Genomic DNA, 19,250 nt, shown 5'->3' on the forward strand with positions numbered 1-19,250 from the left:
GCAATTGTTTTGATAAAAACATTGAAAGGAAATTCCAGTTAGTTGGTAACTTTTAACTATATTCCATTACTAAGTCAGCTTGACATTTCATGATTTCATGGCTTAAACAACATCAAACAATCTATCTAAAGCCAAGTTGTGCATAATAATACTGTGAATGCTTTCATATTCTTGAAAATAATTGCATAAAGAAGTCGCGTTGAAAAAATGCTTATAGTTGTAGTGATGCCTGGCGAGTCAAATAAGGTAAAGTTTGACTGTGAGTTCCTTGTAAAAATACTGTTTTTACACAAACAGACAAACAAACAAATAAACGAACAAAGAAAACAAAAGAACTAACAAACATGTTTAATTTGAGGGCATAAGTCAACTTATTTATCTTTTGACTATTTTCCAAAAATGACATTGAAGAGTCCTTATAGCTAGAATATTTTTTTACCCTTTAGGCCCGTAGTCAAGGGGTGGCATGGGGGTGGCAATGCCAACCCTTGAGCAAGAGAGCACTAGCTGATTGCCACCTCGAGAATTTTGTCTCTTCATTTTTTAATTGGATTTTTCTTCGTTTGTTATTGGATTTCGGTGAAAATTTTAACCAAGCTAATACTGGTTGAAGGAACATTGCTTATGGGGGGTCTCTTATTGCCCATGTAGGACTTAAGATTGTGTCTGGCGCTCAAAAAATCTTTCGCTGCCAAGCCAAAACTTAGACGCTTCTCAGAAAAATTACTGAAACAACTGCCTGCAACAACGCGCCTGCATCAGGGCATTTCAAAATCACAAAATATGTGAACAACAACTTTTTGGACAATACTTTATGGTACAGTGTATAGGCGCAACTGTTTAAGAAGTAGGTGCAAAACAGAAGTAGGTGCAAATCAAGATCATTAATACAAAATAAAGCAGCGAAGACCTTGGATTGGCTAAAGGATTGCTATATCAGCTAAGAGAGAACGAGAGAGGACGAGAACAATTGGATGTTCACTAGTGTAAATTGCACGCTGTTGGACATTCTAAAGCCAATAAAAATAGTCATGAAGCAGCTTCGATTTTCCAGTAGAAATCTTTAACAGCGCTCTTTGTAGTGAAAGCAGTGAGAGAGGACCAATGTGCAAACTCAACTAAGGCTCCATGCGCGAAAATGGTTCCTGATCTTATAAAGAAACTTGTATTTGAAAAGAAACTTTCTTTCCTGCAACTGATTTTTACTTTTTAGGAATCAAAGCTTGACAAAGGATTTCTCATGTGAATGACCAGGGACTATAGCCACTAATTTTAAATAATCAATTTAAGGTTCCAAATTGTCACTTATATCTGACCCATTATGAACCAGACAAATATTAGAGACCCAACACTTTAAAGCAAAATTTCAACACATGCATGGTATCTGAAATTCATCTTTGGATCTATTGTAGCTCGTAACTCCTTTCTCCAAGCTTCAGTTCGTTATGTCCTTCCATTCGTCTTATGGATATAACCACTCCATTATTGGCTCCACTGGAAACCAGAAATGGAATAAACTGGGACAGGTTTTCCCCGCATCAACGTGGTCGAATAGTTGTATGTTAAATTTGATAATTCTGATAGAACAAAGTAATAAAGTGTGAATATGTAGGAAAGAAGACACGTTATAGAAACTGTCCGCCGAATTCTGTGAATCTTGCAGTTGGTTTAGATAAAAGGCAATAGACATGAACAATAACTCATCTGTTACATTTAATTTGATGAAATCGTGTATGCCGGAGCAAATCTTAGTTGTAAATTATTATTAAACTTATTGGATTCTCGTGTCACTTTGCTTTGTTCTTGTCTATAACCGAAAAAAGTCCCTACAAAGTGTGCCCTGATAGATTGATCTCCAATCGAAACCAAATAAAATCTAACGCGAATGCTTTTTTTCCGAAGTGCATCATAAACCCGGTCCGAATTTATTTGTGATCTGATACGACATTAGCTTTTTTCATGCTTTCAATCACATTGATACTTCCAACTCTTCATTCAGTATCATTGCTGCAAAAAACGAAGAATAAACACACGAACAACTTTCTGACAAATAATTGATAATGGACTGTATGAAAAATGTTTTAAAATAAGTTTAATACCAACTTATATAATAATTAATATCTATAAAATAAATTAAATAACGAGAATAAAATTTTTCTACGGCGATGCTCAAAAACGCTATTTACAGTTAGAATCGAAGAGCCAGTCACCAGGATTGGATGAGAGGCAAAAGCTTTCGAGCCTCCATTTCAGAAGCCAGTTAGTCTAACCCGGTACTATGGCGGAGAGCTAACGCCCCTGTACATGTATTGTGAAGCACATAACCACTACTTCCGTCATCAGGGATGGAATAGCCTACGTGCAGACTCTGTTTACAAAATTGAAAATAGGAGAAAAAGCAGATTCTGCGAAGACGAGCCGATTTCCTTGTTCACAGGTTCCTCGAAATCAAGGAACCGAATTTGATTGGTTTGAGGAACTTCCATTGTTTTTTTTTCAGTTTTCGAAGTGGCACCTTTGAGCAGAAGCAAAAATGTATGGTATCAGGATAATAGAATAGGTCTGTTTGTTCTTTTGAACAGCTAAAATTACAGAAAAACATTGCACGCTAATGGAGTTGTTGTTCTAGTGTTTAGAAAAAAATGTCAGCGAACAAGAAAAGCGGCTCTGTTGAGCAGTCTCTACTTTCACTCCTCTTTCAAATTTCCGAGTCTGCACGCAGGCTAGGATGGAATGGTATGAAGAGAAAGGTGTCTGGGGCTTTTGCAAAAACTGTCTCAAAAAACAATGGCAAAAAGAAGAAATTTGATCACAATTCGGTATAAGGAAGGGGAAATGGCCCAACAATGGTATTTATCTTCTAAATCAACAATGAAACCCGATCATTCTGCATCAACTGTTGCTAGAAATTCTGCACTACCAATCAAAGGATTCTGCTATTCTACATTCGTTCATTTAGCCTCAAATGTGCCCAAAGACTTCCAGATTCACCCGAAGGTCCTCCACTGTTGGTGTGACACTTTCATTTGCGGGATGACGATCGCAACTGTCTCTTGACAATCACCGTAACTTCATCGTCTTTTGTTGGAGAAGGAGGGATGATCTAAAAAGAAGAGAAAAAATATTCTAGCAATAGAGTATTAGTAGACGTTTTGTGATGTGATTTGATCATTTCTGGCGGCATATTTAGGTATCTACTGCTGCTTAACCTAGCCAGCTTGGAAGCCGTAAAAATGCAAAAAAAAACATGTAAGAAGAGATTAACAAAACCATCCTAACATATCTACCAAGGGTGCAGACATAAGATGTTTTTATGGACGGGAATACATGTCCTAGGTGCAGCGTGCCTGTCACAATTGAGCGATGGAAACTAGAGTATGTAGTTCAAAAAGTTTGACTAATATAGCTCGCAACATTTTCTTTTTAAAACGTGTCTGCAAGAAATTTCTGCATTTGGACAGCATACACGCGTGTCTTTGTAAGGATATCTGTTGCAGTTTCAGGTCAATGCATTTGTAATAAAATGGAAGAAAGACGACTTTATAAGCCTTGTTATAAAGAGGTTTTATAAGCCCTTTACCGTCGTCTTTAAAATACTTGGTTTTATAAAATTCTTAAACCAGTCTTGAAGTACAAGAACATGCATTTAGTTGACTGGAAAACTTATCAATCTATTCAAAACAGTGGGATCGCTGCATCAGAAGATCCGATGACAAAAGGCTGACCCCAATACAGATGATGTAGCAAGAAGAAAAGCTAAAATTTCAGGCGGCGACAGTGGTTTTAACAACGGTGAAAAATGAAGAAAGATATATATATACATATGGTAGAAAAATGAACAACAGTTGCTATGCTGAAAGAAAATGATTGATAGATAATTGTGGTAGATAGAGAAGCTGTGGTCAGCCTCGCTCTCCAAACAGATCTTCTAAGGGCCTAGTCATATCAAGCCCAGTCTCTTCAAGTCCACAAAGTCCTAAAACCTGAATTTTTCAAGAACTTAAAAAGAGATATGTTTTTCATATAAAGATTAAATGCAAACCTGTGGTGATTCTGCACAGATGCCAACAGTTTTGGCAAGCAGCTTTCTTCTCCGCTTTTTCTCTGGTTGTGCGCTTTCTGGTGTATCAGCTGTTGAAAGATAATATACACACAGTAAGCAGTGTTCACAAATCGAAAACAGGCTAAAAAACTTGTACTCCTTGCAAAAATAGAAAAGAATGGAACCCAATGAGAAATATTCACCTAATTTACTAGATCCCACCATGAGAAAACTTAACTCAATAAGGAAATGTTTACTCAATATTCTAAAAAAATTTCATTGGATCAAGGACTACTAAAAATGACGCTAGTTTTTCAGCATTTTTCAGAAAAGATAAAATAAGATTCATTAACAAATTCAGGACAGCAGAGAGGATCCAAGCCGAGTCAACGAAACTCTTTATCCTCCGCCTAATCAAAACCTTTAAAGGTCAACAAAAACAGTAAGATATTTCTTACTAGGAATCAGCGAATAGGAAACAGCTTACCCTGAAGAACCTTAGTTGGCTCTTCGTTCAGATCAAAAAGGACTTTCCTTTCACTTCCCTTCTTCTTTAAACTGCTTCCAACGTATTCAGGAGCCTGGTAGAAGAAATGATAGGAAACGGATTCTTTAAAATCGTGAAACAAAGTAAATTAACTTGAATCAGTTTTGTTATTTTATTGCATTATATAACAAAATATGGAGTAATTAGTATAAATTTCTATCAAGAGGGCAAGTTACCAAAATTATGGGTCAAATTCTGCGAGTCCTTATACAACGTACAGTAAACCAAGAAAAAGAGCTTTTTCAGTGATTACCATATCGTGGAATAATGGTCTCAAATTACACATGAAAATGTGATTTGAACTTCGATTGTTTTCTCATGATGGCACACACATATATCATTGCACCAAAAATGCCCCCGAAAATCAAAAAGCTATATTTTGAGATAGAATAGGTAAAAATAACAACTGAGACGAAGGCGAGATAAATAGTAATGGATTTAAGAAACATCAGCAAAAATAGTTAGGCATACGTTTGATTGAGACAGTTGACTGCTTTAAGTGAAGAAAGGTTACCTTAAAATAAGGAATTCTCAATATGGCCTAAAAAAGAGCTGCTTGGAAAAAACTTCTGCCGTAATTTCCTTAATCTACTTTGACCCCAAGGGCAGTTGACTGTTTTGATTCAAGAAAGGTTACCTTAAAATCAGAAATATTTCAAGATTTAATTTTCAAAACCTATCTTGAAACAGAATACGTAAAATGATTTCTATTAAATGCACTAACCGGGTCATTTTCTTCGCCTATTGTTTTCTTCATTGACGATATTCTGGCTCTCGTGGATCTTCGTAAGCTACATAAAAAAAAAGATTACGGGCGTGAAATTTATCGCAAAAAGAAAATGCTTAGTTTTATTGGTACAGAACAGTCTTATTTCAATGAAGCAGCATAATAGTGCTTCTAGAATTTTAAGAGTTTACAAGCGTAAGAGGGTTTTAGCTTTCTTTCTAAAGATGTTTGATGTCTAAAGTAAGATTAATTCAAAATAACATACCTTGTTGGCGATTTTTTAGTTGAAGAGGTGCAATCTCTCAGCTACAAAGGTGAAGGAAAAGATAAAATGAGTAAATCAAACATTGAAAAGAAATTCATATGAGATCAACACGACAGAAATCTTGATCTTGTGAGATTTTTGCCAATTGATTCAGTGGAAATAGTCGAGGTATGTGCTTTTCAAAAATTTTTAATCTTATGGCCTAAATTGATTCAAAATTGCTTCCATCAGGGATAATTTTTCTTTAACCACAAGGCTGGTTGAGGTCTAATTTGAAAGACATTATGGAATTCTTTTGAAAAACGAAAACAACTTGAATCATATGTCTCTTCTTGTAAATGGACTCCGAAAAAAACAACTATAACACGAAGACTAAAGAGAAAAATACAAGAAACAACATTCCAATTCATATGTAAATATAAACGAATTCATAATGAAAATTACTGTTTACGGGTCTGTCATGAAGTTCTCGATGTCGTATAGACATGGCTGTGCACGTTTTTGGTGCATGGAATAGGACATTTGTAATTCGCCTGTATAGCAACATAGAACTCTTCTGTTCCAAACACCAAATGCGTAAATAATTTATATTCCAAGAATAATGCTTATAATTAGCCTCACCTCAGAGAGGGGAATATCTTCGCTATTCTTTCTTTTTAATTCTGAAAGAGGTGTTGCCTGTAAGAGGAACAGGATAAATAAGTATTGTCTTCATATATTTTATTAGATTGCCAGCGTTACAAAAGTTAGCATTGAGGCATCGATCTCAATTGGGATCAACAACATTAAAATTTGAAAAAATAATGCTATATATATACATGTTTTTGCGAACTCAACTCGTTGGCCAATTCACATGACCTGTTTAGAAGAATAAGGTTAGTCTGCCTAAGTATTGGAGCCTGAATTTGTATAATATTTCAGAATGACTTGTTGAAACTGGGATTCAATCCGAAACAGGATATGACTAGTAACAATTTAGATATGAGAGGTAAATTATGTAAAAAATGTGTGTAAATTTTTCTAGAGGTACCTTACTTTTCCTGATTTGGTTTTGTTTTACTTACTTTTTTGTGTTTATATTTAGATGTAATTGAAATTTGTAAATGTCACTCATAATGGAGACTAGATGACCTTGCGTCCTTCATTATTATGAGTGACATGTATTTTAGTAGCTTTGGTTGTAGTTTAAAATTTTAAATGATTAAGAAATTATGCTTCAAATTTGTGGGTTAGACAAGATTCCGAAATATCCCTCTCTCGGGTCACAGAACGTTCGATAAAATCAACTTTCAAATTAACATTGAAAAAACCACACCACTAAAAATTGTTAAAGCATTAAACTTATAATGGACAGTAGAAGATATTCGGTACCCAGTATCATGCTGGCGTATTACTTAAAGTTCAAAACAGATTCACGGCTCACCTTCGGAGTTTGAAATTTGTCTGATAAATCCTTTTCAGCATTCAGCTTAATTTCCGTTTTGAGTTCCTCGATTTCCTTTCTTGAAGCAGCCAATTGATGTTCACGCTCTGTAAAGAAAAGGCAACGGTCTTCAAATTGGTCGTAATGTAGTGAGCACATGACTAATCACGTGTCCTGACATTTTTAACCGATCTGGAAGCGTGATCAAGCACAGAAGAGAAAATGATTTGCTCCAGACCTGAATTGGATCAAGAGCTTGACAAAGTCAAGGAAATTCTTTGGAAGAATGGCTACCATGAAGATATCATTTCGATTTGAACTAGGGAAAAACTGGATTGGCAACGTTTCAATAAAATTCGAAAGTAAAATCAAAAAAGCCATAATCGATTGTTTTTCCACTGTGTGTCCATTCCAAAGGATTGCGTTCCTTCCGATCAAAAAAGTTTAGGTGTTTATGAATTTTCGTGCCGATATGAAGCTCGGTATAAATCAAATCGCCCAAATAAAATATGATTAGGCGATTGGTCAAAATTTACACACAAATCCAGAATGTTCCAAAACGTAAAGTGACGAAAATTTCAAAATCATTGGGTAGGCAAGGTCGTCTTTACATTAAGGAGCTTTTGAATCTGTTTACATCAAAACAAAGGACCCCGACTTGAACAGATAGAAAGAGTTTGTTTCCTTTCTTGGACTCGTCAATTAGGTGAGAGGGAGCGGTTGCTGATTGGTCGAAATAAGTAACCAATCAAACGCGTCTTTTTTCCTATCGCGCTACTTTCGATCCACAACTGGATATAAATTTTCAGCTTACTTTCGGTCACTATCCTAAGCTTATACTCTGAAGAGCGTCGGACGAAAAGTGCTTTATGCCATGTTTCCGGTATTTTGTGTAATATTCAGGAATACTGGTCATGATTCACGAAGCCATAACTGTTTAATAGTTGTCTAATATCGCGAAAGGATCTGTATTGTCACTTAGATTTTTCAGAAGAAGTGGGGAGGGGTGGGTAGTTAAAACGATTTGAAGCACCGGAAGGGATTGTGGAGGCAAAATGACATAAACTAGATGATCAAGAAACATGGAGCACCTGTAACTAATTATCGAAAGAAAAAACACCTACCGCCCACAAAAGAGCTGTAAACAAAGGCACAACGTCCTTTTTTCTTCAATTCAAAACAGGCAGCTTAACAAAGTTCAAAGTATTTTCTAGAGCAGTCGGATACAATTTGCATACCTTTGATAGATCGCTTCTGGGTTTCAACCTGCATCGTTAACGTTTCCTTCTGGAATTTCATTTCATCAAATTCTTTTAGTTTATTTTCCAGATCAGCCATTTTTGTCTCTAATGAATTAAGTTCTTTGATTTTCTCGTCCTTTTTTATGATGGTCCATCGAAGTTCTTGAATAGTTTGTTGCTTTTTTATCAAATCTATAATAAAAATAAAAATAAATAAAAATCCAGCATACACCTCATGTGTCTATTAGGAAGTGATAACAGTACCTCGATTTTAAATTCTGCACCATCAAAAAATGTTTGCAAAGCTCCTTTTCCTCCATTATATGTATAGGGGCAATCACTCTTTGAATGCATGCTTCAATACTTCGAATTCATGTTTCAATTTGTTTATTTTCCTTCAGCTCACAAACTTTTATTTATTCACTTTTGAGCTTGTAGTTTCCATACCTTTTTCTAGACACTTTGCGTCTTCTAACTTTGACAAAAGATCATCAATCTCCGTCTGTTTATCTTCTATTTGCTCTTTCTGTCGTTCCATAATCTGGTCCCTCTCAGATATCATTTCAGACATGTCTTTTATCCTTTCTTCTTCCTTTCTAGAAGCTAAAATTAAAAATCAATTAAAAATGAAATATGGAAATATTATATTTATAGTGTATTAGTTTGACAGATAGATGAGTTTTCGGACCACATATCTCAGTAGCTAGAATGCCTGTAAAAAGTCTTGGTACACTAACGTAGGTTTTCCAGGGCAAATCAGCCATTCCCCTTCCCCTTTGAACAATGTTGGTTTACCACAAAACGACGTAGGGGATTAGGAAAAACGCTTTTTTCTGCGACTTCTATGATATTCTTTTATATTATCAATAACGTTTAGCGGGGAAAAGGGTGCGGGAAAAGAATTGAAAAACATGAAAACAAAATCAAATTGCTGGGTGTTCCAAGTACTTTTGGCAATGATTGTACAACAGCACGTCAAAATGCTTTGCAAACCCCGATGCGTGGCATGAAGGCTACAAAACCCCCGTTGCCTTAGACGATTGATGAGGCATTTACTAATCGTATCGTTCGTTAATCACTTTTAAAGTTTTAGATTCTGTTTACAAATCTGTGATACTTGTGACAATTTTGGCGACATTGCGGGGAATTTCATCTTGATACTTTCCTCTGCAATTGATTAAGATTGTGTGGGAACGATAGGATGGGAAAGGGGTTTTTAAGCTGATGAAAGCAGCTGTCACCAGGTCCCACCATATTCGACTTAATCATCTGGAAGATAATGTTTTAGGAGCTGATCATAGAGAAATGTCCATGATTATATAACTACTAGAATACCGACTGTATAGGAACTTCTATACATAAGAAATGAATAACAAAACACGTCTGTACGAGATTAAATGGGCGGATTACATACGGGATTTAAGGTACATACGGGATACTAATTATGTGAACATTACAGAAGGGAGCATTTTAGAAAGTTTTAACAAGTAGAGTTAAGGTAATCTTAAGTACCTTTTGCGAGAGCAGTCACGACTTGTTGCTTCGTATGCATGGAGTCAAGTTCCTTTTCTGTGGTTCGTAGCTACGAAAAAGGATATGTCCATTATTGTACAAACTGGTCACAAAAATAAAGAAAGAACGACAAAAATGAATAGTGAAAAAGATTCTAGAGGAGAAAGAAAGTGACAAAAAATAAACAAGAAACTTACTTTCATTCGTAATTCCAGCAATGAATTATTCTCTTCAGCTTTACATAAACTGCTCTTCAGTTCAACATTCTCCTCCATGATCTTGTTTAGTTCCATAATTCTCGTTCTTAGATCGCTATTTTTGGTTGCAACTTCATCCATCAATGAACCTTTCTCTCTTTTTAGCTCCGTGATCTCAGATTTCAAATTAGCAACAACTTCTTCATGTCGGATTTTTAACTCATTAAATTCTTTTACCTTCTCTTTCATTCCATTCTCAAGCACTTCTTTTGCTGACAACAAATCACCAAAGTTTTTCTCAGCCTCACGAAGTTCCAAAAGCTTTCCTCCAAGTGACACGATTTCATCCGTCTTTGCAGCAAGCTGTTCCTTCAGAACTGAAATTTCTTTCAAGGCAACTTCTTGTGCAGACATGAACTTTTTCAGCTGATCCTCATTTTCCTCACTCTTCGACTTTTCTTCGTTGAATAAAGTCTCAAGTTCTTCGATCTTCTCACGAGATTTCTCGACAGTTGTTTCAAGAAGGCCTTTTTTCTCTTTTAGTATTTGCGCTTCTTTTTTCAATGCTGACAAAGCTAACAAGTCATTTTTGTTACGGACTTCTTCTTCCTTTAAGTGGGCTATTTCATCATTTGCCCTTTGTATATCCACATTCAACTCTTCAATTTTCAACTCAAGATTCTTTGACTTGCTCGTTTCATCGACCAATGTTGCTTTCATGCTCAATTTTTCTTCAGTTAGTATTTCTATTTCATCTTCCAACTCTTTGATTCTACTCTGTAAATCTGCTACCATCCTATTTTTCATCACGACCTGTTCATTTTTCTTATCCAATGCCTCTGATGTTTCTTTCAAAGTCCTTTCCATCTCTTTAAAAGCTACATTACTCGATTTATACGGGGACCTTGGGCTAGCAGCCGATGCCCGAATTAAAGATCCAGCCTTAGCCTTTGGTTTCACACCTTTCATTCCACTAGCAAAAGACTTCACTGAAACTACACCTTTCGCAGCAAAAGCATCCTTCTTGGGTCCTTGAATACTATTACTTCCAGATCCAGCTTTGATTTCCACTACCTTGCCTTCACTACCAACTGGACTGTTCTCAGATTTCTTTTGTCTAGGATTTACTTCCTCTTTTTGTTCTCCAGCCACAGCTTTCAGTTCTCTTACCTCTTTCTCAAACACATCAATTTTTAATTTTAACTCATCCTCTCGAATAGTAAACTTCTCTTCATGGCATTTTATTTCATCTGCGTGCTTAATTTTCAACATGTCAACTTCTTTCTCCTTATCTTCTAACTTTCTAAACGCCCCATCTATTCTGCCACTCAGAACCTCAAGTTCTGTATCATAATTGGTCTGTTGAGTAGCAAGCTCCTCTTCTTTTATTGCAAGCTCCTTTTCAAGATTTCCAATTTTCTCCAAGCAATGCCTGACTTCTTTTTTTAAATCAAGCTTTTCACTTTCAACTTGAGCCAGATTTTCTCTTTCACTAATAGATTTTGCTTTCGTTTCTGTTCCTTGTAACTTAAAAACAATCTCATCCTCGTCTTCAGATACTTCCTGATCTTTTTGCAACTGATTATCATCCACAATTGCTCGTTTGGCTGTCAGTTGCTCAATTTTCTCATTCAGTTGCTCGATTATCACCTCACTCTCTATTAATGCTGTTTCTTGATTACTAACTATATCCATGAATCGTTTAATCTTTTTTTTCTGTTCCTCGTCTTTAAACCCCAACTGCTCCCTTCTATCCTCACTCTCAGCTAACTGCCTCTTCAGCTCCTCAACCTTATTGCTGAGCAGTTTCCTTTGAAAATCAATGTCATCTTTCTCGAGACGCAGCTGTTTCAATTCGCTGCACTGAAACTCGTTTCTTTCATGCAGTAATTTTCCCTGCTCCTCAAGCTTAGCAAGCTCGCGTCCAAACTCTTCAACCTCTGTTTTGTCCAGCTGTTTTTCTAAAGGAATAATTTGAAATAATCTTGTATGTGAATTTAGATTTTTTTCAACAGTGATTGGCAACTTGGGATAGGACTTTTGAATCTTTTATCAGAAAATAGACTGAGCACATCAATAGTAAAATGCAATATATCATAGTAAAATGCATCCATTAAAAACATCTAGTTAGCGGTAGCAAAAATAAACACGACCTATAGATTGTCTTAAATTAACTAAGACAAAGGCCACTCGTAGGTCTACATGTTTTTGCTGATCGACTATAAGGTATGAGTCAAAAAGAAAACCTCACCAACCTTGAAGAGATCGCAGTTGTTCACTGAACTGGGCGATGATGTCATCCTTCTCCTTTATTTTTTCATCCCTCCCATCGAGCTTGAGCCTAGCCTCGTTCAAAGCTTTGCTCGTCTCTTCAAGCAGCACCTTCAACTCAACCAGTTCCTTGAAAATGAGAAGACAACTTCAAAATATTGCTATACTTCTGCCCTGTTGACAGGTGAGCGGCTTGTTGACAGTATATAAATGAAACAATATCAAAATTTAATCGGAAACTTTTGGTCTCACTCAATTAAAAAAAGCTTCAGACTTTACAAAAAAAACAAATTGCACGGATGACTCTATGTAAATTAGAGCAAGCATGGAGAAGATAGATGAAAACCAAGAAAGCTGTTATCTAGGCAAACAAAGATCATTTCATCTAAAAATTTCTCATTTAACGAGCTTACATTTTGGCTTTCAGTTAACTCCACAACCTCTTTTAGCTTCTCGACCTCAAGTTCTTTTTCTTCAAGGGCATCCTGTGCACAATTCAATGTTGTTTGAAGGTCCTCTATATGGCTCTCGTTCACCTTGACGGTCTCTTTTGCCTCATCAAGTTCACTTTGCAGGCGCTGGATTACTTTTGGGTGCTGCTCAGGGGTGTGTGCTTGTTTATAAAACTCATGGGCGATTTCTTTCTCGGCAAGTTTGGCACGAAGGGTTCGTATAATTTCATCGCGCTCCTGGTTTCACAAGAAAGGAATCTTTCAAAACGCAATAGATAAAAAACGCTTGTTATTAAGAAACTGCTGCTTAAAAATAGACTTAAAAATAGGTTAAACAAATTAACTTAGCGACAATGGCTGGAAACACCAAGTCTCTACGTGTACAAAAGCATTAGAAACCTGGAAACATTGGTTTGATCTTGTGAGACAAGGAAGCAAGGTCACTCTCGATTAAAAGACCAGCAAAAGGCTGGACTACAGCACGTGAAACCTCATATATCAAGTGACGTCTGAAAAATCTGGCACCAAATAAAAATGAAATGAGATTAAGCTGTCAATAACGATAAGATTAGGAGAAAGAAAAACAAGAAAACAGCTTCAAACAATACCATCTCATCGAGATGTTATATGTTTGAGATTAGAAGAGCAGCAGAGGTTTCAAATAAAATGTTCCTGGTTTTTAAAATGTTCTTCTTAAAGGTAATCGACAGATATCAAATTGAATAGGCTTAAGTCATCTTTCAATCAAAAATTGACCAACCGGTAAATGTGTCATTTGCCTGGAACATCTCTTTGTATTTAACTTTTAAGTTTTATTTAACTTTTAAACTATTTATATCTGATAATTGCCTTTATATCAAAGGCAATTTATCAAGGTGTAAAGAGGGCCAAGTAAAATGAATATGAAAGCCGTTTATCTCAAACTCTCAGAACATTACGAAAAATCAATACTGGAAGAGTTGTTGAGAAAAGGAAAACAGACATTAAGATTACCTTGAGATACCCTGACGCTTACCTTAACTCTATTCTTTTCTGCTTGATACAGCACATTGGAGACATCATCTTCTGATTCGAGTCTGTCAAGCTTCCTCTTCTTCCTCGCCTTCTTCATTGATTTTGTAAGCATCTCAATTCTCCGTTCACACATTTCTTCCATCGTTTCCTGCTCTTCCTGCAATCGCTCGCTAAAAGAAAGAAGTAGCAAAATTACCTTTAATTTTGAAGCAAAAGTTTTGGTTAAAAATTCTAGAATGAGTTGTGGCCCTTTTGCTCGACACAGTGAAGACACTTTGCGAAAAAACAGCGTTTAGTGGAACATAACAAAGTAACGAATTACTTTTTGGGTTCTAATGAACAAACAGTTTGGCCATAAAAATCGCTATCGCAAATTACATCAACATACATCGTATAACGATACTGCAAGATTCTCTTTCAGCCTATGAGATTTCGAAGCTGGCAAAGAGTAGCTTACAGAAAAATCACACAGGCCAAATATGTAAATTTGACTCACTTGTAATTTCTTTCAATTTCGACAATTTGATCTGACATCTCAGCACAAACCTCCTCTCTTATTTTCAGCTCCATCATAGCATTTTTGCGTCGTTCATCAACCAACTGTTTACGAAGGGCTTCGTAATTTTTAATGAGCACCTGCACGGGCTCATCATCATTTTCATCACACATAGATTCAAACATAATGTCCTTTTGGATAGGCCTTGGCGTGGTGAAACCCATACTTATTAAACTGTGCTTTCCAAACTTGTTCACAGGAGTTGCAGTTGCCAGCAATGGTTTCGGTGGCTGTTTTGGTTTGAAAAATTCGGTGTTTCGAGCACTTTTAGTCGTAACCTGCATAAGAAAATGCTCGTAAATTTCATAGTTTGAAACAAATATAGAAATGTGGCGAAAAGATGTGTGCATTTTTCAAGACAAATGATAAGTGAATATTTGAATTTATCTGCTTGGTTTATAACAAACGAAGGAGGACCGCTATTTAAGTGCAAACGAAATTGATTAAAATATCCCTTTGTTAGACGATGATTAATTGCCATGTGTTAGATCGATAGTCCTTACGCAAAAATCTATCTTTGAAGGAATTAAAAGGAACAGATTTTTTTAATCAGAAACAGCACTGACGTGTTCGTGACTAATTGGTAATCAAAAATCAACGTCATAATGAAATTATCTGTAACTCGTTTTCTAACCTGTTTTGCAACGGATGCAAACTTGAGTACATTGTAGGTTTCATCAAAAACAGACGCACATTGACTGATGTTCACGACCATGCAGGCTTTGCCTTTCCCAACAAAGAACCCTTGAAACAGTCGAGTCAGTTTGTTTTCTCTAAATGGGATAATGACTGGGTGATTCCTAGAAAAAAGAAAGCAAAAACCATTATAAACTTAAGAATAAGCTATTTCTGATCAACATAGATATACACTCAAACAAACGACAAGTCCAGACATGGCCTGGTCAGATCATTAAAACTTACTTGTGCTGCTGGTTGTATCGTAGATATTCGATGCATTTTCCAAGGGTCATGATTGACGTGTTTATATTTGAAGCCTCTTTCAAACGATCCCCTGTGCTCTGTGTTTTGCAGTACCTTTCAGATCCAGCCAGGTCCACAAAAGACAACCTGATTAATTGAACAGAAGTATTGACGAATTTTTAATGCGAAATATTTTTTGGGATGTCTGTAGTTATCGGGAAAATGGATATATTTGAAGCAGAATACCTGTAGTTTGCACTTGGTTATTGTAGTTTGCACAAATACTCAATATAATTTTCATTCTACTTGATCAACCAAACCTACTGAGTTAGAATTTTAAGAAAAGATTGAGTATTTCACGACTTTTAGGCATTGTGAAAAATAATGTAGCATTTTGATCTATGAAAAATATTATCTGATATCCAGTTTCCTTTTTCCCGAAAGAAAATGAAAAAAATTTTGTTAGAGAAATGCTGACTTCTGGAGTCAACATCTAAAGGTAGATTAGTTAAGAAACGCTTACTTAGTAGCTGTTTATACTTCTAGTCTTTCTTATAAACCTACTTCTGTAGAAAAGGACGTATATGCTTTAGTGTAAAACAGGATGGTTATAAGTTGCAATGCTGAATTTAACACTTAATAGGATCATCAATAGATAGCAAAGTTGGATAGGATTTGATCTGAAGTATCAGAAAGGATTCAAAATTTAGTTTTAGTCATATGCTGGCTTCAATCACACAAACATGAAACATTATGATCAAACCTGCTGATACGAGCAACATGTGGTTCATCAACATCAACAACTCTGAGTGTTTTTATTGTAAAAATTGAATGACTAAAATTGAAAAAAAAGAAAATGTTATTCAGGTTTTACAACATATACAGTAACACAGGCTTGTTCAAGGTATACAGTAATCAAGGTAACTCTGTCTTTTATTTGAAATCCCTTTTTTCTGGCCTATGCTGTATAAGCTCATCCCTGAAAGACCCTTTACAGGTGAAGACCAAATATGTTAACTGGACCCAGTGGACAGGTGAAGACCATATAACTCCCTAGACATATTTCTGGCCATATGACTTTGTAGCAAGGGAGTGGCAGTAAACAGCTCTTCTAGTAATTTCCAGGCGAGTTATTCATAGATTGATGTAAAATAGAAATAAAGGAAACAAGAGCAATTGGTTTCAAGTAGGACAATTTTCTTTTTTGAACAATTTAGGAGGGCAATCTGCAAGGTAGCAAGAGCTATCACTCTCCTCAATGACCAGGTCTGTAAACACCACTATTGCAAAGCAATGTGCAACAATTCCAAGAAGACAAACCTTCTGCTTGAATTTTGATTCAATTTTGTTGCAGCAATCTTCTGATTCTTTTGGCCAACCCTCAGAACCTTAAAAAGGAAGTGAGCAATACCATTCAGAACATTTTTAAAAAAATGAAAAATATAACACCCTTTTCAACATACTCATGCATTAGATATTACAAAGACAAGAGAAAAGGTTTTTTTCTATAAATATGAAGATATTGTTTGCTGGTTTCAGATAATGATTCCCAGTGTGGGTACATGCTTTAAAAACCAGATTTGAACAGTTTCTCTTTTATCCTGCTTGAAGATCAAAATAACTAAATTTCTTCATATCTGACTTACCTTGAATGCCTCATCAGCAGAGTTTACTTGGATTTCCTTCAACCCTAGCAACAACAAAAATTTCCTTAAACTCACTGCTGTGTTGTCATATATATACATAAATGAAAAGATTACACAGATTTTAAAAAGAAAAGAACATATCATGAAACAACTTATATCACAAATTTCAAAAATAAGTTTGGGGTTTTTCTAGGAGGCTAGCATATAAATGCTAACTGTATAAGATAATGAAAAAAATACAGAATGATTTTGTTCTACCTTTGATGTATGGATTCCCCTTTTTGTCATCGCCAAGCTTTAGTGTTGGCCTCTTTTTTCCTTTTCCAAGAGGAGTGGGGTCCAGAAGATCATAAACATATTCATTGTAAATTTCAGCAAAGGACACCCAAACACTGAATTTCACTGGTCCTTGAGAATTAATGTCAATAACTGTCCCATCACAAACTCTCTCTTTTAGCTCCTCGGAAATTGAGCTGTAATCTGCCAATATAATAAAAATGAAGAAAGTCAGAATTTTAAAACAAGCAAATAACAAATTACATGATAAATATTGATCTTTCATTTAATCAGTATTTTAAGCTTTAGGCTTTGTATTTCATGTAAGATTGTTTATCATAATTGCACATGCTCTGAAGCTTTCATTGCAAAATGAAAGAACAGATAAAAAGTTATGGCTTGAATCATTATACCGTCATCATTAGCTGTGATATAGCTGCTTGAAGCAGTACTGGCAGCTGAAATCGTAGATAGATCACTCTGGGAAGTGGTGTCCATTTTCCACAAAATTGACAAATCAATGTCATGCTTTTGCCCTGCGTTTAAAACAGCTTTCTTGAGCACTTCTTCGTAGTGTTGCTGTTCTTGAGTCAAACTGGAAACATCTTGATACATTGTTGGTTTTATATTCATATGTTCATATTGCTTTCCTTTGATACTGTTAAACAGAACATCCAGAGCACGTGGAAGGATTCCACCATTTTTGGGATTTCCTTGAATTGTAAATGTCTGCAAAATAAAAAATTTACATTCAAATTCATTTCCTTTAACAAAAAAATATATCAAAAGTTTTCAAAGTATACAAATGTTAACCAAGAATGGTTTAGTTTATTATTAAATTGCAAATTGCACTAAATGTTGCCAAGGACACCAAGACAAACCCAGGAGGTTTTCAAGCCCAGTGCCCTTTTCATTGAATAATTAATATAATGAATACCAAAGGAACACTGAAGCTATATGCAAAATGTGATATATGTTTGTAAATGAAAATATCAAGGCTATGGATTAAATTTGAGTTTAAATTTTTTTAAAAAAAATGTTACCAAGAATATGAAGAAATGAAAATTTCATTGAATTTTGTATCATGTTTATGTGAAAATAACCCAAATGTACTTTTTTCCGAACAAACCAAATTAATTATGAATTAAGAACTTGGTATCATAAGAAAAATAAGGAAAAAACCCCAACACCATATCATAGATCATACCTTCCCTGAATTTGTCACTCCGTACGTGAAAACAAGACAGTTTATCCCATCTAAGAAATCTTTTACATATCCCAACATTGCATCATCGAATATATCCTTTTGTGAAATTTTTTCATCGTATACTTTTGAGAAAGAAAACTGATGATTTTGTTCTGCAATCCCGCGAATGCTGCTTTTGAAGGTAAACGAATCCCGCGGAGCGCTTAGTAGAACTGTCTTGTCATCCATAATTGTGAGGCATCCTTGATCTTCTGATGCCTTCAGTTCATCTTGTGAAAAAGGCCTTATTCTTAAGTAAACTTTTATTGGTTCACGACTTTCCGTATTTTTATTTGATATGGTTTTAATTTCATCCTGGAACTCCGGCATGAGGTTTCGTGCAAGAAGACCGACATTGTTTTCTTTCTCGCTCTCTGCAACTTCGCCAGGACTGTAGTAACTACTTTCATCAGACATGATCAATTTGATTTTTCAAAACCAAAATTATGTCTAGCTTAGGTTTAACATCACCAAATAAAGTGCAATATAGTTTCAAATTAGAATTGTTTCTGTTAGTTGTCCAACATCACATGAACACGGAGCGAAATGGCAATATGTTGAAGTAAACGAATTTCAAATTACAACCACGGATTTGATTGGATAAAGGAAACAATCGATCAATGTCAGCGACCAATAGAACTTTGAGGCTCGAGTACAACTAGCCTCTTTCGCATGGTGAGAATTCCTTCGCAGTTCGCAGAAGTATAATTTCTTCCAACTGATTTCCGAACAAAGCCGTCAAATTTAAAGCATTTTTAAAGCCAGAAAAATCATAAGACAGATTCCGAAGATTCGAAGACTAAATTTAACAATTCATAATTTTATCACAAGGTTTACATGATAAGTGCCGTGATATTGAGTTTAAACAGTTGACAACCAAATAAACTATGACCACTCCAAACACGGTTTGCTAC

The 19,250-nt window shown here is 35.6% G+C and overlaps 1 protein-coding gene across 1 annotated transcript; it reads right to left on the minus strand.

Annotated features, from left to right (window-relative positions):
- Positions 1-2,051: 2,051 nt before the first annotated feature.
- Positions 2,052-18,907, minus strand: LOC135685424 (uncharacterized). The gene is made up of 23 exons (XM_065201360.2): positions 18,298-18,907; positions 17,504-17,819; positions 17,073-17,294; positions 16,815-16,858; positions 16,489-16,556; positions 15,932-16,003; positions 15,169-15,315; positions 14,882-15,047; positions 14,188-14,525; positions 13,693-13,861; positions 12,639-12,914; positions 12,210-12,354; positions 9,955-11,915; positions 9,758-9,827; positions 8,693-8,848; positions 8,243-8,437; positions 7,005-7,111; positions 6,203-6,259; positions 5,582-5,622; positions 5,314-5,380; positions 4,530-4,623; positions 4,043-4,131; positions 2,052-3,103 (listed from the first exon to the last, which is right to left on the minus strand). Exons 1-23 carry the CDS (start codon positions 18,751-18,753, stop codon positions 3,023-3,025), a joined length of 5,337 nt encoding a protein of 1,778 aa, XP_065057432.2. The 5' UTR covers positions 18,754-18,907; the 3' UTR covers positions 2,052-3,022.
- Between the last annotated feature and the right edge of the window lie 343 nt (positions 18,908-19,250).

The sequence above is a fragment of the Rhopilema esculentum genome, chromosome 15 (genome assembly GCF_057945365.1).
Source record: "Rhopilema esculentum isolate cy_ngs chromosome 15, ASM5794536v1, whole genome shotgun sequence".
Lineage (NCBI taxonomy): Eukaryota > Metazoa > Cnidaria > Scyphozoa > Rhizostomeae > Rhizostomatidae > Rhopilema > Rhopilema esculentum.